The following is a 27866-nucleotide window of genomic DNA, read 5'->3' on the forward strand; positions in this document are numbered from 1 at the left end:
ATATGTGGATTTGCGGTTTGTTTTGAAGTAAAGACAGAAGGCAAAATTTCCTGCATTAAAAAATAGTTTATGAATACTTTGCCATTGGGGATTTATCAATGGGAAAAAAAGAACTACAATTCCTTTTTTCATGCATAAGCTCCACGTTCTTATGGAAGGAAGAGAACATAGGTAAGTAAAATGTGTAATATGTCAGATGATGATAAATGGAGAAAAAGAAAAATATAGAAAAGGATAGAGAGATAGGGAACCTGGGTTTGATCCCTGGGTTGAGAAGATCTCCTGGAGGAGGGCATGGCAACCCACTCCAGTATTCTTCCCTGGAGAATCCTCATGAACAGAGGAGCCTGGCGGGCTACAGTCCATGGGGTCACAAAGAGTAGGACACAACTGAACTATTAAGCACAAGGAAAGATCACAGGCAAGTTAAAATTTTAAATAAGAGTTGCCCGGAAAACTTGTATAGGGATCATTTGAGCAAAGACCCGAAGAAGGTGAGATATGCGGCTATGCAGATATGAGCTATGCAAAAATCCAGAGGCAAGAGCATGTCTGGTGTGTTCAGAGAAACTACATGGAAGCCATCAAAGCTCTTGTTGCATAAGAAAGGGAGAAAGAGTAGTCAGAGACGCAATCCACAGGGTATGTAGAACTGCTTTCTCTTCTGCCTTATACATAGTTGTAAAAATGTTCACTTTTACCCTGAGACTAGAAAGTCTTGAGCAGAGAGGTGATATGATTGCTCTGGCTGCTGGGCAGATGAGACTATCGAGAGGTGGGGAGGTCACATAGAGAACTCTTGTAACAGCTTAGAGATGGACAGCTGGGGCTGCAGTGGGAGCAGTGGAAGTGGTGAGAAGTGGTCAGATTTCCAGTTTGAAAGTAGAGCTGACAGAATTTTCTAAGTGGGGTTGATATGGTAAGCAAAATAGACGAAAGGAGAAACCCTCGTTTGAGATAAGAAAGATTGTGGCAGGAAGAAATTTATATGAGCGAAGACTGGGATTTTGACTTGGGAGATACATATATATTTATATATGTCCCTTAAAATCTGAGTAGGGATGTTGAGTAGACCCCTGGATAATAAACCTGAGTTTCAGGGAAGAGGTCCAAGCTGGAGATTTAAATTTGGAAGCTATTTACGTACAAATTGTCTTATAAAGCTGTGACCTGGATCAGACTACTAACAGAGTAAGTAGTAAAAAGAGAAGTTTGAAGACAGGGCCCAGGATATTCCCATGTTCAGATTTATAGGATTAGAAGGAACCAAGAAAGGAGACTGCAAAGGATTACCAGTGAGGTGATGTGAAAACCTATTAAGTGTAGTGCCATGGAAACCAAATTACAGAGCATTTTAAGGAAGGAATAGTGATCAACATTTTGAATGTGTTTAATGGGTCAGTTAGGATGAGGCCTGAGAATTGGTCATTGGATGTAGTAGGACAAAGGTCACTAGTTTTTTGCTGTAATGGGTAGAGGCAAAGGCCCAGTAAAGATATCCAAGAGAAAATGCAAGAACTTCTTCTCGCTGCAAACTTAAGTAAATCTTTTTGAGTATCACCACTAAAAGAGGCTTCCCTGGTGGCTCAGATGGTAAAGAATCTGCCTGCAATGCAGCAGACCCAGGTTTGATCTCTGGGTCAAAAGATGCCCTGGAGGAGGAAATGGCAACCCTCTCCAGTATTGTTGCCTGGAGAATTCCATGGACAGGCTACAGTCCATGGGGTCGCAAGGAGTCAGACTCGACTGAGTGACTAACACACACACACACTGTAAGAAGTAGAAAAAACTGGGATGTTAGCTGGAGAGGGAGGTGGGGTCAAGGAGGGTTTATTTTTGTTTGTTTGTTTTTTTAAATAACATGGGAGAAACTCTAGCATATTTATAATGCTGACAGGAATATATAGGAGTGAGAGAAAACTTGATGCTGCAAGAGAGTCATTTGTGTTTTAATGCCCAGGAGAAGTAGGATCTCATTGAGGACTTGGCCTCAGATCCTCTGTGGTAGCAGAAGAGAAGGCAGAGTAAATTGGTCCACTTGGAGGTGGCAGAGTAGATGTGGTGGTTCTCTTCTGATGCTTCTCATTTCTCCATGAAGTAGTAAAAGTCATTAACTGAAAATGAAGATGGGGAGGAGATGCTGACTGATGGTGGAGAGAGGAGAGAAGGTATGCAGTAATCCTCTAAGAGAATGAAAGACCAAATGGGCTAGGGAAATATGGTAGGAATGGTGGCCAGCTCTAAGGACCGCTTACCACCTGTAGTCATAAATTTAAAGTGTGATCAGGCTACATGGTTGTTCACTGGTCACTTAATACTGGTCATAGGTGCCTGTAGGGAGAAGAAGAAGAACTGTAATTAAACAGATGGTGTTTTTTTCCAGGCAAGTTCAGTGAATCAAGTAAGAGGCAAGGGAATTGATGGTATATGAAAATGAGTATAATGATGGCACGTTCAGTCAAGTTGCCTGAAAGGGGAAAGGAAGGCACAGAGTCAGTGAGGAACCTAGGGAATGTTGTAGGACCAATGAATCGTAGGTCCTGGTGGAATCAAAGGATTGCTGGAGGGGTTGGGAACCTAGGAGGAGAGTTGGAAAGCTGATTTGGTGCCAGAAAGAGGGGTCTTCAAAGTAGGGATTTCAGTGGTATTGTACTTATGGGCAGTGTCAGGTTCTCTGTTATCACCATGGGAGTGAGTGGCTAAAGCAGTGGAAGATAGCCTCACTGAAGGTGAGAAGTTCAAGGCCAAGAGACCGGGAGGAAAAAAAAATCATCAACAACTATGATAGGACTGCAGTTAGAAAGGAGGATCGTAAGCTACAGTCTTGAAGGAATGAGAGGTGGCAAAGGAGGGAATAGTAGACAGGTGTAATGAAGAGAGCGTTGGTGTAATTTCATGACCTGAGACTCAGAGCCAGAGGTTTTCAAGAGGAGGAAGGGAGAATGGTCTAGAAGCAGCAGTGTGGACCAGAAGTTGCTCACCCTCTGTGGGTCCAGTGTATGAGAGTGTGGGAAGATACAAACAGCCACCATTTCAGGGAGCATTACAGGAGGCAGTGCTTAATAAATAATTTATTGATCAACATAAATTAATGTTGGACAAGGAAATGGCAACCCACTCCGGTACTCTTGCCTGGAGAATCCCACGGACAGAGGAGCCTGGTGGGCTACAGTCCATGGGGTTGCAAAGAGTCGGACACGACTGAGTCCACACGCACAGAAATTGAAGTACTGCAAGTTAGGTTGGGGAATCCCAGGAAATCACAAAATAAAGTCTATTTGTTTACCACAGCTATCTAAGAAATTCTGGTTCCTAGGCTTTTTGAGTTCTTAGGGAAGTTGAGAATCATTGATTGTAGGAAATCACTGTTTACTAGAAGAAAATGTCCAGTGTTCTTGGTGAGTGAGAGCTCTTCATCTGTGGTCAGTGAAAGTGGAAATCACTCAGTCGTGTCTGTGGTAGGATGAGTAAATTAACTTGATTGGAAAAGAGTGGATGCTAGAACTATTTCTGGTAATGGATTATTTGAGTGAGAGAGGCTCTTTAGCAGAGCCATCACGTTTAGAATTTGCCATTTGAGGGCTTTCCTGGTGGTTCAGTGATAAAGAATCCTTTGCCAAGGCAGGTAACATGGGTTTGGTCCCTGATCTATAAAGATCCTACATGCCTTGAAGCAACTAAGCCTGTGCATTACCACTATTGAGCGTGCACTCCAGAGCCAGGGAACTGCAACTACTGAAGCTCCTGCTCCCTAAAGCCTGTGCTCCACAACAAGAGAAGTGACTGCAGTGAATCAATAAACAAATGTTTTTTTTTTTTCTAATTTACCATTTGAAGGGCCTTTCTATAATGGATGCATTGTGATGATGCTGAGACAGATTTATCCAGACCCTTTCTTGGAGATGCAGATAATCAGCACAGAAATTTCTTTGACAATATGAATTTAGTTCAGTTTTAGCTTTCTGTTATACATTTCTAAAATGTGACATTTACTGTTTAGTGCTGATTTTTTAAAAAAAATCACTATTAACATAATTTAAGGGAGATAGTGGGTTTTTTTTTACATTTTCACTGTAAGTTTCTCTCATTCTAAATCTAGATTTTACTTTGCTGGCGATGGACTTGCCCAGCACAGCCCCATCAGATCTTCAGCCTCAGCCAGTTACATCAATGATACAACTCTTTGGTTGGGATGATATCATCTGGCCCCAAGTTGTAGCCAGATATTTAAGTCATTTCCTACAAAATAGGTAAGTGTTTTTATTTCAGGTGTACACATTAAAATAAACTCACAGTAGATTAGTTCACAAGGAAGGTGAGCATTTCCAAAATAAAAACTGATCTTTGCTATATATGCTTTCACTTGGACAGTTTGTTGCTTTTCTGTGTATCCACATTTTGACTGTATTAATAGTAGGAAACTTCTTAAATCAATGTTGCTGCTGCTTTGTCAAAATGGTTTTTATAGGACTGCCTTAACCTCCTCCTGAAATGATCTTTTACACTCACCATTGTGAAAGAAATTATACAGTTAATATTGCTAAATCTGTAAGACACTGTTTTATTATCACAGTTGTAGTTTAATGGTAGCTTTCCTCGGCTTCCCTGGTGGCTCAGAGGTTAAAGCGTCTGCCTACAATGCAGGAGACCCAGGTTCGATCCCTGGGTCGGGAAGATCCCCTGGAGAAGGAAATGGCAACCCACTCCACTACTCTTGCCTGGAGAATCCCATGGAGGGAGGAGCCTGGTAGGCTACAGTCCATGGGGTCACAAAGAGTCGGACACGACTGAGTGACTTCACTTTCACTCTTCACTTTTCCTCGTCACACTAGGTTTTTAAAGATCTGACTTTTGTTCAGCGATGAACAAAAGACGTCATCACCTTGAACTTTGATTTCCATGACTTTTAAGTGTCTGCATTACGTAAGATCTGAGGAACCCCAGCAGAAAAAAATATACAGTCGGTAATAGAAGTGGTATAGAACAATCAGGGTGATTCAAATAAGAATATCAAGATAAGGGAAGATGAAGACACAAACCTAAGAGACCAGTGTTGATCTGGTTGCAGCTGCCAGTCAGTGAAAATGAAGAGAGGTATTCTTCTTAAAAAGAAGTTCATTAAGCATAGTCATTAATCATTTTCTCACTAGCTTTCAGTTACACAGTAAGGGAGTTCAACTTCAATTGGATTACTTTTAGGATCCTTTCCAGCTTAAGAATTCTTTGATGACAACAAACATTTGTTTATATTATTTGTTAAATACTTGTGCTGAAATTATCTTGAAGGATTTGTTTTTAAAATAATATTGGTATGTTAGCAGCAAGGAAGGACTAACTGAAATGAAGCAACTGAAGTGAAATGCAAAGATGTTAAGTAGCGTTGGGAGGATGTATAGGTAATAAACAACCCATCTGAGTTCTGTTTTGTGTTCTCTTTTTTTATGAAAATGTGTATTCAGAGTATTTGAAAATAGTACTTACAGAGTTATGATTTATGTATTTTTTTAAGTGTCTTAACTTTACATAACATTTATAATTAGGTTAAGACTATCCCCATCCTCTCTTATAAAATGATTAGAAATCAGATTAAGCCAGACCTTTGACTTTGTAAAATAATTTAAAAAACCCTTGTTCAGATATTATTTTGGAGTTCCTGTGGGCGGGGTGGGGGGGCGGGGAAGGAAGGGATGGGGATTGGATTGGTTGGGAGACCCTCGTAGAAATGTATTTTATCTTTTTTCTTCTGTATATGGTCATGACCACTTCTCTGTTTTACTCTTAAGGGCCACTGTTTTTTATTGTGCTTGCCACTTCCTTCAGTATCATCACACAAAGCTACTTAAACCTCTTCCTTGTTTTTCTAATTTTAACCATGTCTCTCCCTTGGCACAAGTCATATGTATGCCACCAGTGGAAAAAGGAAAATTTTAAAATTAGGGCATTATAAGTGAAAACAAGAATGTTTGTCTAAAATATTTTGTGGTATCTGTAGTGTTTATTTTCAGCAGAGCATGTCTGCATTCGTGTTTGTAAGATACATGAGACCAAAAACTGGGGAGTATTAGAATGTTTTATTTCAGAGTCTCTGTACTTAGGGAACACATTGTCAGGGTTTTGTTTTGGTTTCTGTTTTTAATATTCATCAACTTATTTTTACAGCATGTTATGTGAAGTACTCTCTTGTTCAGGCTGCGTATCTTTTCAAGCCCTAACTGTAAGATCATGGATCCGTTGCGTTTTGCAAATGTATGTAAAAAACCTTCATGTGCCAGATGACTCATTCATTGATATAAATCCTGAACAGGCAGTTGGTAAGTACTGCAAGTGTTTTGCTTTCTGGATTGCTAAGTATGTTTAGAATTTCCTGTTTTGTTACATAAATTAATAGAAAAGATTTAAAAATATATTTGTTTGTAGGTATTAATATGAACAGAAGTTTATTTCCATTTGCAGTCTGTTTCTTTTTTCTTGATATTTTCCCATTACTGTATATGATGAATTTCTCTCCTGTAAAGATAAAAGAACTTATTTCCTTGGAAGCTTGGAACAAAAATTTGCTCTTAGGTGACAAGCTATTTTTTTTACCTTGAAGAAACTGATCAGAAAAAAAAAAGTGGAGATAGGAAGTAAATAACCAGATATCATACTGTGAACACCCTATAAAGAAAAATATCCAATTATGAATAATTTCCTCCTTTTCCTTGTAACTCTTTTTTTTTTTAATATTCCATACTGTTCTGGTTGTCTGGAGCGTATGCATTTTCCTTTTCCTAAAGCTATGGTTTACGGCCAGGTGTAAATCTTGGAAAGGCTGGACTGAAAACATGCTCCACATTTACTTTTATATTTTATTATATCACTTGGCTTTACATTAATAACTTTTGGGACTAAGATGTTCACAAGTAAATGTTTGTTTGTTTTTAAATAAAGCCTTCCTGTAGTGAGAGAAACTTAGCTTTTAATAATGTAGAAATTTTAATTTTAAAACAAATCATTTAAATTTTAAATCATTTAAAACAAACGAAGAATGCTCCATTCTCTGCTCTCCCCTGTGTGCGTGCATGCATGTGCTCAGTTGTGTCTGACGCTTTGTGACCCAATGGACTATATAGCCCACCTGGCGGCTCTGTCCATGGAATTCCCCAGGCAGGAATATTGGAGTGGGTTGCTGTTTCCTACTCCAGTCGTGTGTGTGTGTGTGTGTGTGTGTGTGTGTGTGTGTGTACACACACATATATATAAATAACAAATTTATATCATAAACATATAAATATAATTTATTTTGACAGAAAAGGACTACATGGAACAGTTGACTGAACTGACAAGGTTGCTATTTAACCTATCAGAAGTAAAGAATATTTTCTCAAAGTCTCAAGTTGAATATTTACCCATCCCAGAAGATCCTAAAAAAGCACTTGTTCGGTTCTTTGAGGTACTGTTTTATTCATTAATACAATTGTCCAAATCAGTTACAATTATTTTTCCAAAAATCCTGAAGTGTTCATTATGTATTTTGTTTTTCTATAAAATGAGTTATTTTCAACTGAATCATATTATTGGTTGCTGCTATTATAAAATTCTGGAGGAATAGAATTGTGAATCTAAGATAGAGCATATAATTCATTCTTGAGGACAGCAGAGGAATTACATTTAATGAAAAATAATAAGAGTAAAGAATGCCATATAAAAACCTTACTCCAAATCTGATCGGAATCATAGGAGTATCTTATTGCTAAAATTGCTGGATAACCATATTCTTTAGGTACTTAACTCTCCTTATATATGGTGCATAATAGTTCCAACTTAATGTTTACCGCCCTGTAACAAACTGTAAATTTTACAGTAAAATTTTAGTGTGTATTCAGCATAAGCACCAACTACTTCATATCCATAACATGGTTGGGGCTTTAAAATCTAATCCATTTGTTTTGTCTCTGTAATAAATAGTCCCAGTCAACATTTTACTTTTAATTATTAATTTTGTAGGGATCTATCTTACATGATAGTCTTTGTTTTATAGTCTAATTGAGGTTGTTAATGTGCTTGGATTAGTGTTTTTGTAAGCTATTCACAGTAAAACTTGGTTTATTTTCCCACAGTGGTTGATATTAACTGCAATGAAAATCATTACAACCCATAAGCTCTTTACATAAATGTGAATTCTCCCATTGGTTTTCATTAAGTTAAAATACAATTGTAAAACAGTTAGAGATGTCGTATTAATCTTAAAAATATTTCATAATGGTATAGTGAAAGTGAATATGAAAGTCGCTCAGTTGTATCTGACTCTTTGCAACCCCATGGACTATACAGTCCATGGAATTCTCCAGGCCAGAATGCTGGAGTGGGTAGCCTTTGCCTTCTCCAGGGAATCATCCCAACCCAGGGATTGAATCCAGGTCTCCCACACTGCAGGCATATTCTTTACAGGGAAGCCCAGGAATAATGGAGTAGGTAGCCTATCCCTTCTCCAGGGAATCTTCATTATATGCAAATGTAAGATACACATGTCTCTGGAGCCTTTTCTTTCGTTGTTGATTGAATCTCCATCTGTAATTAAACATCTTTACCAGGGACCATCCTGGACCAGAAAAGAATGTAAAAGTCAAGCACCCTGCCGATCATACTCAAAGGCTCTCCTAATTTAATCCTATCCAACTTAATTGCTCTTGCACCACTCACTAAATTATAGTTATTCGCTAAATGCTAGATAGTATTAAGCGAAGATTTCTTAGGGACTTGAAGAACCAAAAGAACTAGTCCTTGATCTTAGTGAACTTTTACTTGTCTGAGAATACCAGACATGCCCAGAGATTAAAATAATAATATAAGATAGTATATGATAAGTGCCAATTAGTTGATAGGTGAATCAGCAGGTTAAGAATTCAGAGCGTCTTGATATAAGAAGTTTAGATTTTATTATGAACAGGTTTATAAATTTTTAAGTAGGTCTGATTTGATCAAATGACGTAAAGAAAATTGGTAACAACAGAGTACGGAGTACATTAAAGGCTCAGGAGCACTAATGGCCAGAAACTAGTGGGATTTAGGAGGAATTGAAGATTGAACTAGGGTTTCTTTGAATGATTAGGAAATACTGTGTTTAACTAGAAGAATGATGACCTTAAGCAGAGATCATGATTTAGGATGGGGCCATAGTAGGTGAGAAGCCCAATTTTAAACCTGTTTAGTTTGAAATTGTGTCAGGGGGTGCTCAGGAACCTCTCTCCCCCACCACATGCTATGACTCACAGAACTCAGCATATAGTTGTACTTTGGTCTATGACTTATCACAGTGAAAGTTTTCGAAGTACAGTCAGCAAAGAGAAAAGGTACATGGGTGACATCTGGAGTAACCAAGCACAGCTTCCAAGATTCCTCTTCTAGTGATGTTACCCTGGACATCCTTAATTCTTTCAGCAAGGAACTGTGAGAGCACCTGGGAAATTCTTTACTGGGGTAACTCTTAAATGACTTGAGTGCCCAGGGTTTTGGGGGGTTTTTTAAATGGGGGCTGGCCACCTAGGCCCTGTTTGTTCAGCACTTTTAAAAATCCAGATTCTTAGAAGGAAAGCAGATACCCAGCATAACTGTATTGGTTGCACAAACTGTTGAAGCACAGTGAGCCATTCTTATCAGAAAATGATGGGGGAAAAATATCTTAAGGTTCCAAAAACCAACCAAGGGCCAACCTTGCATATAAGCCTTTTAAAGATAGTGATATTGGGACCTGCTATGTTAATTCTTCTTAGCAGAGAAACGATAGCATGGCATGAAAGTAGGGATAGTCAAGGCATTGAAAAATACACATCTCATAATTTGGAGAGGTTAAGGCTAAACTTAGAGAAATACTGAAATCTAGGGCACTGGTTTTCTCAGAAGTCTTTTCAGAGACTTTTAGGAGTCAGTAATTTTCAGGGGTTCTGTGAGCTCAAAAGTATATAGCTTACCCTCTGCCTGCCATGTAGAAGATACTCAATGGAAGTAATCTCTCTTTCTGGCCAGTAAAAGGATTCCATTTCCCACCCCTTGGGATAGAAATTCTTAAGCCATCAAGACAGCACTTCAGCTGTTCCCAGGTTATCTCATCTGTTTTGTTCATGTGGCCCTGAGAAGTTCAGGGAAATGGACAAAATGAGAATGCCTAAACGTAATACCGTGGTCTGGATTGCCCAAGATTATACTAGTCATCATTATAATTTTCAAGGCCATGCAATCACATGGGGGGAGAAAAGCCAGTTCCCTTAAGAATATCACTAATGAAGCCATAAAGTTATTGATTTTAATAAATTTTGACACTTGAGTACATGCCCTTTTTGTATTCTGCGAATGATGATAGGAAGTGTATTTAAAGTACATTTGCTGCACACCGAAGAAAGACTGTTTAAATAAGAAACACTTATGTAATTGAGTTGCATGCTGAACGGACACCTTTATCATGAAAGAACAACTGACAAAATATGGTTATTCAGACCTGAGTATTTGGCAAATATTTTCTTGAAAATGAGCCTATCCCTTCAAAGAAAGCAACTTTGAAATCACTTCAAAGACAGCATTTTTGCTGCTGCTGCTAAGTTGCTTCAGTCATGTCTGACTCTGTGCAATGCCATAGACGGCAGCCCACCAGGCTCCGTTGTCCCTGGGATTCTTCAGGCAAGAACACTGGAGTGGGTTGCCATTTCCTTCTCCCATGCATGAAAGTGAAAAGTGAAAGTGAAGTTGCTCAGTGGTGTCCAACTAGTAGCGACCCCATGGACTGCAGCCTACCAGGCTCCTCCGTCCTTGAGATTTTCTAGGCAAGAGTACTGGAGTGGCTTGCTGTTGCTTTCTCCGAAGCTTTCAAGAAAATTAGAATTTTGGAACACTTACATTTGCCACCAGGAGCTTGAAAACTTCTTGATAGTTTAAGACTTTTGAATAGCATTGGTGTTAACAAATGACAATTATTTGTCATATTAACAAATATGATTTTTAAAAAAGACAGTGAAATGGGTTTTCCAAATTGGGAACCAAAATTTTTCAGATAACAAGTACAGACTTTTTAGAAAGCATGCATGGGTGGAAAACATGCATTCAAAGCACTGGATAGACCAATGGCTTTTAATGTAGCAGAGTACAGAATATGCATTAAAGTGACTTTGGATGCCATATTACAACTGATGTTTAAGAAATACCACCTGTCAAGTTTCAGTATCAAAAAGGAAGCCCACAATTATCTGAAAAATTTATTAAAATATTTTTTCTTCTTCCAGCTACATGTATTTATGAGACTTAATTTGTTTTTATCTACAACATATTGCAACAGATTGTATTCAGAAGCAGATATGAGAATAACTATCTTTTATTAGAACAGACATTAAAGAGATATGCAAAAATATAAAAAAATCCACTTTTCAGTATGTTTTTTTGTTTGTTTTGGAAAAGGAAGTTATTTTCACTAAAAATATATTACTTATAGTAACATGTTTATAATTTAAAAATATAATTTGAAATTTTCTGTTGTAATTCCTAATATCATAAATTTCAATGGATATAGTTCAAATAATATAATAATAAGCCCTTTAAGATCCTCAATTTTAAAGTGTATAACAGGAAACTGAGACAAAAAGTTTGAGAATTTCTGGTCCAGGAAAAGAAGTATAGAAAACCAAGGGCAGAGACCTAAATGGAAAAGGGGATTCGTTGAGTATATATCTTTTGTTCTCATCTGTTCACTTCCTGATCACTCAAGTTCACTAGGTTTCTTATCTTTTCCCTTATTCTACGTTTTATCATCAACATGGCTAACTTTAATATCACTTTGGATAACTTATCTTGAGTCCCCATTTCAAATCTTCTCCAATAGTCTCAGTAATCTTCACTTCTGCTGTCATCCATCCACTCCCATGACTAATCACTGAACCATGGCGTCACTTGGTGCATCTGAAAGTTCACTGACTGTCATCACTTTGCTTCCAGCTCTTTGAGTGACTTCATCAGGACCTTCCTTTCCCTTTTTCCCAAGTGCAGTGTCCTCTGATGGTCTCACTTTCTTCTCTATCTACCTTAACTAAACCTCTTGGAGGCCTCATTTCAACTACTCTTAACTGACATACTCAAAGTCTCCCATCCCTGTCTTTTGGTTACAGCTCTAAACCTTCAACTTTGGATCAGTATAACCACCTGGTTTCTTTCCTTTGTCTTATCTTCTGAGAGCTTCAGGAGAAAAACCGCATAACCATGTATACTGGTGCCATTCATGGTCCAATTTGGGTGATTGAAATTCATTGCAAGTTGTCAGTAGTGGCTTAGAAACATTACTACTGTCCTCAAACCTCACCCATCCCTAGCCAGTTTTCTCTTGATTCTTTTTGTGACTTCTCAGCTCTTGCTTATTCTCACCTTGTCACAACTAGCCTCTCACGTATTTACCTTCTTCTTCTGACTTCGTTATTATTCTTTTACTACCTCATCTCACACTTCTCTGCCTCCCCGTTTTACCATTTCTACCCTTTGTACCTTTTTTTTCCTCTGAGAAAGTTAAGCTGGCAACTATTGGCTTATAAACAAAATTCTGAGGGAAAAATCAACTCATATCACAAAGCTGAACTTTATTTATGGAGGTATGACTTGTAAGAGTTGATTAACCTCACCAGTAGGTCTTTTATGTCAAAATTTGCGGATTTAGAATTCCCAGTTATGTGGTAGAAATATGGTGAGCCATCTGTTTGGCTCACCTAATGCCTAATAGGAAATTTGTTTATAAGCTTCTTGTATATTAGTTCCATGTGTCTTTAACTAATATTCTGCTGATTCATAATTATTGGTGAACTGATTTTTTTTATTCTTCCTTTAGCCGTTATTTTAATCATAAAAGGCAAGATAATTCTTTTTTCTGGATTTTAATTGCTGTGAACATTTATTGGAAAGTTAAGGATGAAGGCTTAAATGTAAGGAATATGTATGTGTGTGTGTAGAAAGAGAAATTATCTGTATTTTTCAAAATCTGTATTGTAGAAAACTTGGAATGCTAAATCATGTTTTTTCTTATTTATAGGCTGTTGGTATAACTTACGGGAATCTGCAGACATTTTCTGATAAATCTGCCATGGTTACAAAGTCCTTAGAATACCTTGGTGAAATATTAAAATATATAAAACCTTATTTGGGGAAAAAAGTTTCCAGTGCAGGGCTGCAGCTGACTTATACGATGATGGGTATGTATTCCTGACTTTATTAAAACTTCCCTAGACTGAACCTATGGTATCATGATGGATAGGAATATACTGATACACTGGCTAAGTCACTACTCTCCACACAATCTTAAGAATAATCTGAAAGACAGTGATTTAGTTTAAAGTAATTCATGTTGACTTTCAAGTGTATCTATGTCTTGCCCTACCTCCTTTCAGAATTTTTCTTATGTTTGGTTAATACTAAAGTTAATTATGATCAATACAAAAAACACACCAACTCCAGCTTGCTACAGATATAGTCTGTTGTAAATCATTCACATTGTGAATGCCTGCATAATTAAAATGAACCTTTTCCCAACACTTACCTATGCTTTGTTAGAATTTAAAACTTCAGAAAACCATCACTTCTTTCTATTTTTTATGGTCTGCTCTGTATGAAGGAGGTCAGGAAAGGATTTATTATAGTGCTAAAAAATATTTATGCTTCAAATCTTGTTTCTCACAATGTTTTCTCCTTTCAAAAAGAAAAGAAATCTTCTTCTGTGTCTGTGCTATAACAACAGAGGTCATCCTTCTTTAGGAAGTCAGTAATTTGAATATCTTTGTTCACTAAAACCTTGTTGCTAACCAAGAATAGGAACTGGATAAAGAGAAATGAGAAGGATTTCCTTAGAAGTTTTTATACAGAATTTAAGTTTATTTTTTTTCTCTGTGGCCAAAACCTTATATCTCTTCCCTTTGATCTTGTGAACATATGAATAAACCTGATTTGGGCTGTCTGAAACCTTTTATCTTTGTTGTGAAAGATAAAGGAGAATGTGAAAATGTGTAAATATTGATGATGTAGGATGGAGTGAAAGCAGTAGTAGCAATTTGGTCATTTTAATTTTAGAGCAAAATATAAGTGAGAATTTATTATAAATTTAACTTAGTAAAATTTAGATTAACATGTATTTCAGCGTTTAGGCTTATAATTTATTAGTTGCTGTTGGATTTTTGCCAAGCTAAATGTATGATTTTAGAAGGATGTCTTTATTTTACAAAATACATGATTGTCTTATCAAGAACTGCAAAATTATTTGGATGGGTGATATGTAGACCTGGGACATTCTCCTTATGAAGAACTGGGGGGGGGGGTGGCTTTGTTTTGTTACATGCTTGATTTTTTATTTAATGGCCAGTGGATATGGTATTCTTTCCCTTTGTCTAGCCCTCAGAGTCTGGGAATAGAGTACACTGCTATAGTGTTGCCCATTTAGTCAGCAGAAATTAGGAACAGATGTCTTTTACAGGGACACAGGTTTAGAAGAAAACAGAGAAAGAGCAAATACAAATTGTTGGAACCTGTTTCGGGTGTGTTGGGATGTCACATCATCTAGAGTGAAAGAAAATTAACCACCTAAACCTCGGTAGTTGGTTTACCTGGCTGGCTCCTCCCTGGGGATAAATGCCTCTGCTATTCAGTTGCACTGCTGCTAGTGGAGGCACTAACTCCTGACAGCATCACTCCAGACTAAGGCATCTGGGGTCTTAATTGTCTCCAGGTAATTTCTGAGAAGGCAGGATTGATCTCTCAGTAGTGTCTTCAACTTTCCTTCCCTTTATATCCTTTTTTTCCCCCCATTCTTTATATCTCTGGCTTTTCTGTTTCCATGACTTTCCTTTTGATCATGTTTCTCTCTTGGGATCCTTCTTCCCCTTTGATCTTTCAAATTGAAATTCTACACATGACCCTTTACTGTCCAGCCCAGGAAGACCTGCTCTCCCTGACTCTGCTTCACCTGTCCTTCTCTTCTGACTTTTTTTTTTTTGGTAGCTTTCCATTTATTAGGATTATTTGTGTACTTGATATGCCTTCAGTAAAATTTAAACTTGCTTATGGTTAGTGGCCATATCTTATTATTCCCATCATCTTCTTGTATTCTCAACAAATAAAAACATTTACTGAGTGTATATCAGGCACTGATTTGGGAACTGATGATATAGTGGTTAAAGAGATCCTCCAGTGTAGAGGATGACATATATTAACTAAATATTTCTAAAACTTAATAACCTTAAATATAAATCTGTCTATTTATTTATACACTATGTAGTGTATTTTGTAGTGTTACTAAATGAGCAAAGTTGCTTTCTGTTAACTACATCTAAAAATATATAATGATCTCAATTGTCTTTTTTTTTTAAGGCTTAATATATACGTAGAATAGAAAATAAGTAAATACATAAGAACTCTTATATACATAGAGTAGAAAATAAGTCAGAGAAGGCAGTGGCACCCCACTCCAGTGCTCTTGCCTGGAAAATCCCATGGACGGAGGAGCCTAGTAGGCTGCAGTCCTTGGGGTCGCAAAGAGTCGGACACGAATGGGCTTCGCTTTCACTTTTCACTTTCATGCATGGGAGAAGGAAATGGCAACCCACTCCAGTGTTCTTGCCTGGAGAATCCCAGGGACGGGGGAGCCTGGTGGGCTGCTGTCTATGGGGTTGCACAGAGTCGGACACAACTGAAGTGACTTAGCAGTAGCAGCAGAAAATAAGTAAATACATAAGAGTTCTTGTGTTGTGGCTTTCAATTGTGGAAATATATTCCCCACAGTTTTCCTATATTTTCAGCTTTATCAGTAAGTAAGTAATAGTTCTTGGTGGTGGTTTAGTCACTACGTCGTGTCCGACTGTTGCGACACCGTGGACTGTAGCCTGCCAGACTCCTCTGTCCATGGGATTCTTTAAGCAAGAGTACTGGAGTGGGTTGCCATTTCCTTCTCCAGGAGGTCTTCCAGATCCAGGAATCAAATTCAGGTCTCCTGCATTGAAGGCAGATTCTTCATTGACTGAGCTACAAAGGAAACCAAAGTGAAAGTGAAAGTCGCTCAGTCCTCTCCGACTCTTTGCAACCCCCTTGCAGTTCTCCACACCAGAATACTGGAGTGGGAATAGTTCTTAGCCAGGAAAAATACTTGGTTTCTTACAAAGCTACTCTGTGTATTGAAACCTTTTCCATTTTTTTACTTAAAAATTTTTTCCTTTGCATTTTTAGTTCCACACGCCCTTGAATGTTCTTTCCTGAAACTTTCAATTAGGGGCTTGATAGCAGTAAAACAAATGTATCATCTCTACGTTCTATGAACTCATGAAATTTCAAGTCTTCGTCAGTGTTATAACCATTGCAGAAGATAAAATACGAGGGTAGATGAGGCGTTTTCAGTTGGAAGGTCCTTGCTCTTTATAAGTTAATACCTGTGTGACACTTAAGAGTGATATGAATCATTTCAAATGTTGGTGATGATGACAGTTCCTCTTACCAGTGTATTAATGTGTTTAGAATGTGAGCTCTTCTTACACTGCTGTCATCCTCAAGATTTTCACCTACTGGAAAAATGAGCAGCAGGCCAGCGTTATTTAAAATATTGCTAAGTGAGCATTGTGTTTCTTATGATTGACTATTGTATTTCCTTTTACAAAAGAAGATTAATGTTGCTGTTTGTTCTTAGAAGTGATTATTGGTTGTTGTTTTTTTAAAAAACTATATTCATCTCTAAGCATATTTTTGTTTTCCTTCAGAGCTTGAATTTTAAACTTTCTGTTTTATGGAAATGACTTTGAATTTTATCTTTTTTGCTTTTCTAAGATGAAATAAAATATAAAAGTTTATGCAGCAACTGCTGTTTGGACAAGTGCTTAATGATCTCCTTTTAAACTAATATTTTTCAGTAAAAGAGGCCTCAGTAGCAGTAATATACTCTAAAGGGAAGTATATATCTGTCCTTAATTACTTTATTAAGCAAAAAGTGCTCATTTGTTGTTTTACCATCATTTAATATAGCAGTTTTTTGACAGACTCCTACCATTAGGAAACCATAATATAGTTCATGTAGTAAAGAAGTCCATTTCTCTTCTTATAGAATCAAAATTTAAATTCAGTGTTTGTGTTAAATAGTTAGAAGTTATAAAAACTGAAGTTCCAAGAGGTTAAGTGATTGCTTCAAGATGTTACAGCTAATCTTTTTTTCTACCTCAACAATTAAGTTTAGTAATCCTTCTTGTGGCAAACTGGGTTCAGACAGCCTGTAAATGTAATTTAAAATATAAAGAAATAAGACTATCAGTAAAATTTATAGTAGCATGAAGAAGTCCAGGGAAAAGTGAATATATACATAAAAGCATAATATATGGTGTTACAGTGTTCTTAAAGTTGGACTGCAGATTGGCCTCTGAGTTTCCTAGCAGCCTGAGCAAAGAGAGAAAGAGAGAGAGATCTGGCTAATTGGAAGATTCAGTCTATAACTTCGCATAATGTATAACCACACGTTGTGTGTATGTATTAAATGCCAGTTAGTTGCTCAGGAAATGTATGTTTTTCTTGGCCCAGAATTCTGAGACAGTTGCCTCTTTAGTGAAATACTTGGCATATGTCTTTTGACTGTTAATACATGTTTCTTCCTATTGCCAACTTTAACTTGGTCCTCTGTGTTTTAAATATACTTTTTTTTTTTTTTTAACTGGAATGACAAAATTTTCTGGTTGGAAGATAACCATAATTTCTCTTACCACTCCTCTTTGTTAGGAATTCTAGTTAAATCATGGGCACTGATCTTTGCCACCTCTAAAGCCCAAAAGTTACTATTCCGGATTATAGACTGTTTACTGCTGCCACATACAGTATTACAGCAAGAGAAGGAGCTGCCTGCACCTATGTTGACTGCAATTCAGAAGAGTCTTCCTTTGTATCTCCAGGTATAGTAAGTGTGACTGCTTAAAAGGAAAAGGAAAAAAAAAAATTGACGCTTGCCTTAAAGCAGTTTACTAATTGCAGATTTCAAAACCATACGTTATATTCCTAATGTACATTTGTGATGATGTATTTCCACTGAACAGGTTTAAAATTCTTTTGTGTTGAGCTCTGGAAACAAAGATGAAAGAGGCAAAACCTCCACTCTCAAGAAGCTTAAAGTTGAGCGAAGAGACTGACTAGCGTAGACAATCCAGCGTTTGCTCAGTATTTTCCTCAGAGGCCTCCGCTCTCTGTCAGCCAGACTGGCCTGAAGAGATGCAAGAGAAGATAACTGCAGTGAAGAATATTAGGTGTTAAAGAGCAAAGTGGGTAGGACCTGAAGGACTGTTCCTGTAAGAGGGAACAGCATGTGGAGAGCATAAGCTATAAGAAAACATGACTCATGGGGAAAGGGAAATAATTCTTTTGTGGCTGGAGGCTCATACAGGAGGAGCCACATAGTGAAGAGTTTTGTGTACTTAAGAAGTTTGGACTTGCTCTTGTACAGGGGGAATGTTGGATTGTGAGCAGAGAAGCGGGAGAGACATACCATATTTACGTTTTAGAAAGGGGATTCTGGTGGCCACATTCAAGCTTGTGAGGAGGTTAGAGTGGAGATTTGGAAGGCAGGGGGTAGTTCCTTATCTGAAAGTATGGAACTGAGGCAGTGGGTACTGAACACACAGCAGATTTTAGAAACGTTTAGTATCACCGGTCACGGAGCTGCTGAGTATGAGTGTTGTAGAGCAGCAAAAAGAAATAGAATACTTCTTAGATTCCATGGTGGCTGCTTATGTCAATAGTTGTGTGGAGTGCTTGCCCCAGCGTGGCCCTCTGATACCAAAACAGTTCACATAATAAGAATTCTTACAAACTTCCTAAGTTAAATTTGTTGAATTATCCATTTGGCAGAACTCACTTGGAGCTATATCTTTAATTTCTTAAAGGTATAAGCTCTTCTCATCAGAATTTTTTAAGAAGTATTCATTTATTTTTTAATCTTCTGATATAATATGCTTTTCCTCAAACAGAGCATGAAAGAAATGGGTGGGGGAGTCCACTGTTTTGTTTTTTTCAATTGTTGTTTAAGCGCTTATGTTTTAACAGGTTTGTACTCTTTTTCATTAGAAATAAACTTCCAAAATTTCTTACTGGACAAATACCATTTATAGTTAAAATAGAGACATGACAGTCATTTCTGATTATTTCTCTGGAAAAACCACATTGTGAAATCACCAAGGTACCAAATTGTAAGTGAACTTTTAGAGCATAATTTGTTGCTCTGTTGGTGATTAGTAAAATGCAATATTTAGTAATATTAGCAGAAAAAATTTTTTTCTTAGGGTATTGATTTGTTTGTAAGTATGAAACACTGCAATCCATGTGAAAGTATCTCATTAACTCTATACAAATACAATGATTTAAATCAACAGACATAAGACATTGTGAGTTCTGTTTGACCATGAATTTATCAAACTCTTCTCTAAACCTCAGTTTCTCCAGCTGTAAAATCAGAAATATAGCACTAAGTCAGTGAGGATGTTTTTTTGAGAAATTTAAGTGAAATAATGAATACAAAACATGTTGCACAGTGCTGACATAAAAAAACCTCAGAATCAATTGTCATTATTCCGAGTCTTAATCTTCTGCATTTCTCTCCTTTTGTTATTTTCATTTAAAAAATGTATTATGTTTCTTAACATTGAAAATTTTTTAGCATAAATTTTATAGTCTTATTCAGATAAAATGACCAATACCGTAAGTTTTAAAGTAGACCTAAAGAGGGTGGGATGATTTGGGAGAATATCATATGTGAAACGGATTGCCAGTCCAGGTTCGATGCATGAGACAGGGTGCTCGGGGCTGGTGCACTGGGATGACCCAGAGGGATGGGATGGGGAAGGAGGTAAGAGGGGAGTTCAGGATGGGGAACACATGTACACCCGTGGCGGATTCATGTCAATGTATGGCAGAACCACTACAATATTGTAATTAGCCTCCAATTGAAATAAATGAATTTATATTTAAAATATAAAATAGACCTAATGTGCACAGAGTTGGACACAACTGAAGCGACTTAGCAGCAGCAGCAATGTGTATTTTATAACATTGTAATTACATATATATTTCATTGATGAGTGTGGTGGTGAAGTTTTCTGAAGATGAGACCCAGAAGAGAACTTCATCTGTCTTCTTACTTTTCTCCCCTGGTTCCTCTGGTGTGCCCCAAATACATGTGTTCCGTTAGGTACCATTACATAAGTTAACCAAACTCCGCTGTTCCCTGAGCTTCGTACAAACATTACCTGTTGATTATGGAAGGTGTTCTTGTTGACTGTGTTAAGTTACACATTCTGATATATAAATATCAATGCTGAGGGCAAAATTAGTAACTTCCTAATTTTTTCTTTAAACTTTATCTTTTAGTATTTCTTTTTTTTTTTTCTCCTGTAGGGCATGTGTATTGTGTGTTGTCAGTCTCAAAATCCAAATGCCTATCTGAACCAGTTGCTGGGGAATGTCATTGAGCAGTACATCGGGCGATTTCTTCCAGCCTCAGCTCCTGTCTTAGGTCTTGGACAGCATCCTGTTTTGTTGGCATTGAAAAACTCAGCCAGTGTTCCACCGATGTCATTGCTAAAGAAATGCATTGCTCATGTCATAAGGTACATCTAAATATTAAGAATAAGTGGTATTTACAATGTATTATTCTCTATTAAAAACAGAATAGTTTTTTATTTTCTCTATTAAATGATAAATTTCCCTAATAATTTTCTGTATTAAAAAATAACAAAAGTATTGGCAACCTGTAGGAGTCTGAGTGTAGAAACTTTTTTCCTGAGAAGTATCTCAGAATTTATCAGAATGACTTGGCAGCCTAAGACAGCTCTTTAAATTGTTTTCTCTGAATTGCTTGTTTTCTCTGTATTGCTATTATTTCTCTTATATATGTCTTGCTGCTGCTGTTTAGTCACTAAGTTGTGTCCAAATCTTTTGTGACCCTGTGGACTGTAGCCCACCAGGCTCTTCTGTCCATCTGGGAAGCCCATATATGTCATATATATATATATGTATATATGTATGTATGTATGGGAGAAGGAAATGGCAACCCATTCCAGTATTCTTGTCTGGGAAGTCCCATGGACAGAAGTGCCTGGTGGGCTACAATCCATGGGGTTGCAAAGGAGTCAGACATGACTTAGCAGCTAAATAACAACATGTATATGTATTATTTTTTTTCAGTTAAATACCGGTTGAATTTTATACTGTACAAAATGAAGTAATTATAAGAGATAATTAAGTGAAAAGAAGAATGCTAATATGAAAAAGGAAGCAATATGAAGTCCTTTTTCTTTTAGTCTTCTCTGTCTTAACTTTTATTATTAGGCAAATGAATCAATGAAACTTAGGTTTTCTACTGAACTCCATATCTTCTAACTGCAACATCAGAAACCACTTTTTTTTTTTTGGTCTTCATGAAGTAGTTAGCTTCATATGAAATTAGTTTTTAAACTTTTAAGATGCTATGGTGATATATATTAATCTTAGTGGGTTTTTTTTTTCTGTGTTTTTAATGATCTGATATCTTTAATATCCTAATATTATCTGTCACCTCACATTGCAGAATTCCATGTCTGAGATCTGTTCTCCCTCTGACTTTCTCTGTGTGTTCCTAGTGTTCTGTTACTCAGGTTTGAAAGCTTCATATTCTTTGTTTCCCCTCCCTTTTCAACCTTTGGCAAATGATTGTCTCCTTCCCTTTTCACATCCCTTTTTTATTATATTATACCTACACTATAGCCAGAGTCTCATAACTAATTTCACTATCTCTAGTCTTAAGTGTGTCAGGCATTTGATGGGCCAGCCTCTCTATTGTTCAGCTGCCAACGAGAGTTTCGTGTGGTTCTATATATTCTTTTAATTCTTTAATTATCACCTTTCCAAAATACTTCACATTTCCCTATATCACAGCTTTGTTCAGACCATTTTCTCCATTAAAATGCTATCTACTGGGCTAAATACTCCTAGGCTTTATGAGACCTACACCTAATATCTCAGTGTACCATGACTCTTCTTTTCTTCTTCTGGAGCCGTGTGCTCTGTATAATTCAGTTCTCAGAATCATGATAGTTTTGCCTAACTTGTATATGAATTTTGCTGCAAGATTATAGTACTCTACCACTGTGTTTGAGACATTGCATAGGTAATTTTAGTAAACCAAATGACAAGTGTTGAAATGAAATAAAATCCTTAAGACCTTAAAGCTGTTAAAGTCCAGTGTTTAGGACCCTGGCTACTTTCCTTGACTTTCCTCTTTACTTTGTATATAGTGAAAATGTTTTTCTTACTGTTTCTAGTTGAAGACCTAAACAAGTAGCAATTCCTTTTTCTTTTTTTCTTTTGACACTCAGGAAAGACATAGAGATTGTCTCCTAAGACTTCCTCTATTCCAAGCTTCTCTACTCCTATAATTCCCTAGCTTAGGACTCTCTCTACTGCATTCCCAAGAATTCTGGGGTTATCTTCCAAAGCATCTATCACACTATAATTGTTCTTTTCTTCCTTATCTAACTTTTCCACTGGACAGTGATCCATTGCTTTCAGAGACCATATTTTACTTTCTTGTTCTTAGATTTATACCAAGCACACCATATACTCAATGAATGTTTGTTCTAAGCATTAGAAATTCAGCATTAAACAAAACACATGAAACAATTGACCTCAAAGAATGAATGAATTTTCTAATATGTAATATTTGTTGGAAGTCATTGTATGGAGTAGAAATGATGCAGGCATAGCTCTGCCCTTAAGGAATTTACAATATTTAGTGATTTCTATGCCTCATTTTGGCAAATTATATCTCTTTGCAAAGAATATGTAGATGTCTGGTTTAGATTTAGCTATATTTGACACTTTTTCATATTGTCTAGACTCTTTAGAAACTGTGCAATTTCCACTTTGCATTTATTCATGTAAAAAAGTACACTGAACACCTGCTATGAGTTGAGACCTGTTCTAAGAGACACAAAGATGAGGCAGGTGAGTTATCTTTATGACCTCTGAGTTCAAATGATAAAAGTTGTCCTGCTTTAAAAGAAGACATTAAACCCTCAATTACTTCTCTAATTCTTTTATTTCATAAGGGAAGGACGGATACAGGTTGGAATGGAAAGACGATTTCTAGTATGGTTTAGTTGGAAAAATAAGACTCCCTTTCAAATCCATAGATAAATGGAGAGAATCTTTATGCAAAGTCAAATTAAAATGTGTCATTGAGGAGCTCATAGGGGAGATCAAGCTTACATTAGAAAGGAAAAAAATTTAACAGATTTTTATTAGGTTTTGATTGCTTAAGACCAGTTTCCTTCATATTTAGTTTGTATCTGTATTCTGCTTTAGCCTTTATATCATGCCAGTAGGATGTACAGTCATTGCTTCAAAAATCTTAGGTTGGAAGAAAATATGGTAAAATATACATAGTTTTTAAAAATTGTGCTTTATGGATTTCAGAGATAAAATAGGCCATCATCTTTCAAGTGTATGATATTGATTCTGCTCTACTGAAACTTTAAAGAGAAGGAAGAACAAAATTTTGCTTCTTTTCAGGAAGTCCTACTTTGAGTTTAAAGGATCCTTGCTCCCTCCTCGCTTGGCATCCATTCTGGCCTTCATCCTCCAACTTGTTAAGGAAACTAACGCTGATGTTACTGAGATTGAACTCCTCCTCCCTGGAGTATTAAAATGCTTGGTGCTGTTCAGTGAACCTCAAGGTTAGTTCATTTAAGAGTTTGTATTTGTTATTCTTTTATGTTCACAAATTAAGAAAGTATTCAATTCTATCAGTTAAATTGACAGTTATGAAAATATATGGTTATTTCATATCAACTTAATTTTTATCATGGCTAAAGAATGAACTCCAGCCAGTAGCTGAGGTTGGGTATGATAAAATGGTTAAAAACTGACATGATTCAGTCTAGTTTTTTTTTTCCCCCTCCCAAATGGTTGATTTATGTTTATTTAATTTTTGTTCAATTTGTCTCTGATACTGAATGCAACTTGCTAAATATCAAGTGGTGAGGGGGCAGCCTACTTTCTCCTATTCTGGATTCTGCCATAATATGTAAGCTGATCTGTGGGCAGACCTGTAAGTACATGTTGATCCTTTTGTTTTCAGTCTCATCAGCTTACTGCCTGTGATCACTTAAAAATACTATTTATTTAGTCCCTGCTGTGAGTAGCAGGCCTTAACAAGCTTATTGGGAATATGCAGAATAGTGGCTGTAGTTCTATCCTGAAGGGATTTTTAGTGTAAATAGATGTGTTGTGTGTGTATTTATCATTATAATGTGATCGTTTGGGGCAGGCTTCTCAAATGCTTCTACTTAAGTACTTCTAACTACTGTGATAAATGAGTACAGTATATATCCTAAAGAATACGAGGGCAGCATGCAGAGTGGCAGCTAAAAGCTCAGACAGCTCTTTGAAATGTTCTGTTTTATCTCAAAAATTTATGCATGTTTTGTTTTAATCCATGTTATTTTGATATTTAAAAGCGGTCCTCTCTGCTTCCACGCTTGATTTTGTGAAAAATGTTGTATTATGTTAATGTAAAATACCCTTACTTGATAGTAACACCTCTTCAGTAAAGAATATCCAGAGATAGATCCCAGACTGTGCTTCAGAAATTTTACCTTCTTTAAAAACATTTGCATGCTTTAATTTCAGTGAAAGTCTGTTGTACTATACAGTACAAAATTTGAGACAGAGCAGATAGTATGGCATTTTAGCTAGCCTGTTGTTAGTGAGTGTAATATTTATCATGAAGGAGGTCAGGTTTGTGGAGGAACACAGATGTGTGTGATTGGCTCAGAGAAGATTCCCTGACTCTCCTTGTAGTCTCCGTGTTTTTGAAGGACAGTTTGTAAAATTGTAGAAAGTTAGTGTTATGCCCAAGAATATTTCAGTGTTTACCCAAAATACCTGTACACAAGAGCTTGAGTTCACTTTCAGCATGGTGACGTGAGAATCTCTGCAGCCTTGGTCCCCAGAAAACTGGTGAAAATTATTTAAAAGAAAGCATTTAAATTCTCTGGAAATGGTCCAAAAAGGGTACATAACAAATGGAGAAATTGTCTACTGAAGCTTGGTAGGAACAGCAAGTCTTTGATATTTGAACCAAGACTACTACCTTCTCTCTTCCTATCTCAGAGGCATGGCAACTGTGGTAAATTAAAGAATGAGGGTTCCCTCTCCCTGCAGCTTCCAGGAGGAGGGCTGTCTTCCTGAGAGAGGCAGAGTATCAGTGTTTCTCATCCTGCCTCTTAGCCACCTGATGGTAAGGTTATATTCCAGGGGAGTGTGGGTGAGAAGTGAGGCCTTCATTCTTCCACTCAGCTCCCACTTGTGAGATGGGAGCACTATACTGAGTATGGTATCAATGAGAATACTGGAGTGTTGATTGTCCTTGCTGCAGCTTAAGGTAAAGTTCCTCAGTCGTGTCCAACTGGTTGCAACCCCATGGGCTGTAGCCTACCAGGCTCCTCTGTCCATGGGATTTTCCAGGCAATAGTACTGGAGTGGATTGCCATTTCCTTCTCCAGCTTAGAAGTAGAGAATTTATACCAAGAGGATCTGTAGCTAATACCCCTCCTTCCACAAGCATGCAGCACCTATCGTGGGTATGTTGGTCAGAAAATATTGGGCACCATGATCTCTGTCTCCAGCAACAGAACTTCACTTCTGAATTTTGCCTGAGAGTGGGAAGGGGTAGGAGAAAGCCATAGGACAGATAACTCTGAATTTCTCCCAAAGGAACAGATTTCATTTACAACGAAATGTGAAAAAGTTCAAGCCTGAGGGTGCTGTCAAAAGCAGTGGAGTTTGTGGTTAAAAGGCAATAGGTAGGAGAATGATAGATTTATTAGAAGTGTAAGCTAATCTGTAGGTCAACTAGTTTAGTGAGAGAATTGACTGCAAAAAGCCCTGGGGTGAGAACAAATATCACTAATCTCAGAAATCCTCCCTTTAAAAAAGCCTGGATTTGATAAGATCATACACTTACATTTACTGAGAGAAAATCAGTCAACAGATCCTGCCAGTGGGAGCAATCAGATATAAGATTTAATAAACAAAGACTTCAAAGTAGCCATTATAAAAAGGTTCAGAAAGCTCAAGGAAATCATGGTTAATAAGGTAGAGGAAGATGTGATAACAGTGTCACATCAGAGACTATCAGTAGAGAAATAGAAATTATTAAAACAGAAGATAACCAAATGGGAATTCTGAAGTTTAAAAGCTAAACTGAAAATCTTAAGTTTAATTTGAATTGATAGACGAAAGAATTAGCAAACTTGAAGATAGATTGTTAGGTGTTATGCATTCGAAAAAACAAAAAAACAAGAAAGAAATGAATAGAGCTTTAGAGAACTGTAGGACATCATTAAGCACACCATGCTACATAGAATATCAGGAGAGGACAGAAAGGAGCAGAAAAGATATTGAAGAAGTAATGGCTGAAAATTTTCAAAATTTATTGACTAATACCAATCTATACATTCAGGAAGCCCACCTAATTCCAAATGGAATAAACTTAGATCCACAGACATGCAACTTAGTGGGGGAAAAAAAAGGTTGGAAGTCAAAGGCAAGGAGAAGATTTTCAAAGCAGCAAGAGGAGAAACAACTCCACTTTCAAAGGAACCCTGGGAAGATTAACAGCTGACTTCTCAGCAAAATCAATGGAAACTAGAAGGCAGTGGGATAACACTGAGTGATCAAAGAAAGCACTGTCAACCAAGAATTCTATAGTGAGCAAAGCTGCCCTTTCAAAAATGAAAATAAACTCAAGATACTTGCAGATAAAAAAAGAGAGAATTTGTTGTTAGCAGACCTGCCTTATAAAAATTACTAAAGGAAGTTCTTTAGAATGAAAGTTAAAGTGAGCTCAGATAGTAACTTGAATACTTATGAGTAAACAAAGAACAGCAAAGGTAATTATGTACAGTTGACCCTTGAACAGCATGGGTTTCAACTGCACAGGTCCACTTATTTGCAGTGTTTCTTTTCAATAAATCCATACTATATTACTACACAAACCATGGTTAGTTGAATTTGTAGATGTGGAACCCTGACTGAACCCTTTCTGACTTTACATTCAGAAAGCTGACTGTAAAGTTAAACATGGATTTTCAACTGTATGGGGGATCAGCACTCTAAACCTTCATGTTGTTCAAGTGTTAGTTGCTCAATCGTGTCCAACTCTTGCAACCCCATGGACTGTAGCCCACCAGGCTCCTCTGTCCATGGAATTCTCCAAACAAGAATACTGGAATGCGTTGTCATTTCCTTTTCCAGGGGATCTTCCTGACCCAGGGATCGAATACAGGTCTCCTACACTGCAGGCAGATTCTTTACCATCTGAGCTACCAAGGAAGCCCCATGTTGTTCAAGGGTCAGTTGTAGTTGAAAGGCAGGATAAATGCATATTTTTACCTTTTTTCTTTCAACTGCTTTTAAAAGTAAATGTATGAAATAATATGTATATAATTGTCCTATAATGTATAGAAATTTAATATATTTACCAATAACAGTATAAAGGAGATGGTGGGAACAAAGTAGTATTAGACTAAGGAAGTGACTTCAGATGATAACTTAAACAGGGACAAATGATGAGACCAATAAATGATAGGTAAATTTAACAAAACCCAAAATATATATGTGTTCTCCTTTCTTAGCTTCTTTGAAAACATAGGAATTTTATAAGGTAGAAATTATAATAATGTATCACTGAGTTTTAAAATTTGTAGGTGTAACATGTATAACAGTAATTCCACAAAAGAGGGGAAAGTGACGAGCTGTATAGGAACAATGTTTCTATATTTTGCTGGAATTAAGTTCATGTAAATCTGAAGCTCTGAAGA

At 37.0% G+C, this 27866-nt stretch overlaps 1 protein-coding gene and 1 non-coding gene across 3 annotated transcripts in view; both read left to right on the top strand.

The window, feature by feature from the left end:
- The window catches only part of MMS22L (MMS22 like, DNA repair protein), a 120762-nt gene that overhangs the window by 84344 nt on the left and 8552 nt on the right, over positions 1–27866 (top strand). For both annotated transcript variants that reach the window (XM_068985390.1, XM_068985389.1), the window contains exons 15-21: positions 4100–4250; positions 6160–6311; positions 7290–7432; positions 13037–13196; positions 17740–17909; positions 20401–20612; positions 23554–23717. In XM_068985390.1, the coding sequence (XP_068841491.1) occupies positions 4100–4250; positions 6160–6311; positions 7290–7432; positions 13037–13196; positions 17740–17909; positions 20401–20612; positions 23554–23717 (1152 nt within the window). The remainder of the gene's footprint in view (positions 1–4099; positions 4251–6159; positions 6312–7289; positions 7433–13036; positions 13197–17739; positions 17910–20400; positions 20613–23553; positions 23718–27866) is intronic.
- On the top strand, positions 4603–4674 carry TRNAC-ACA (transfer RNA cysteine (anticodon ACA)). The gene has a single exon. It is a non-coding gene; the product is annotated as a tRNA-Cys (tRNA).

The sequence above is a fragment of the Capricornis sumatraensis genome, chromosome 13 (genome assembly GCF_032405125.1).
Source record: "Capricornis sumatraensis isolate serow.1 chromosome 13, serow.2, whole genome shotgun sequence".
NCBI classification, from domain to species: Eukaryota; Metazoa; Chordata; class Mammalia; order Artiodactyla; family Bovidae; genus Capricornis; species Capricornis sumatraensis.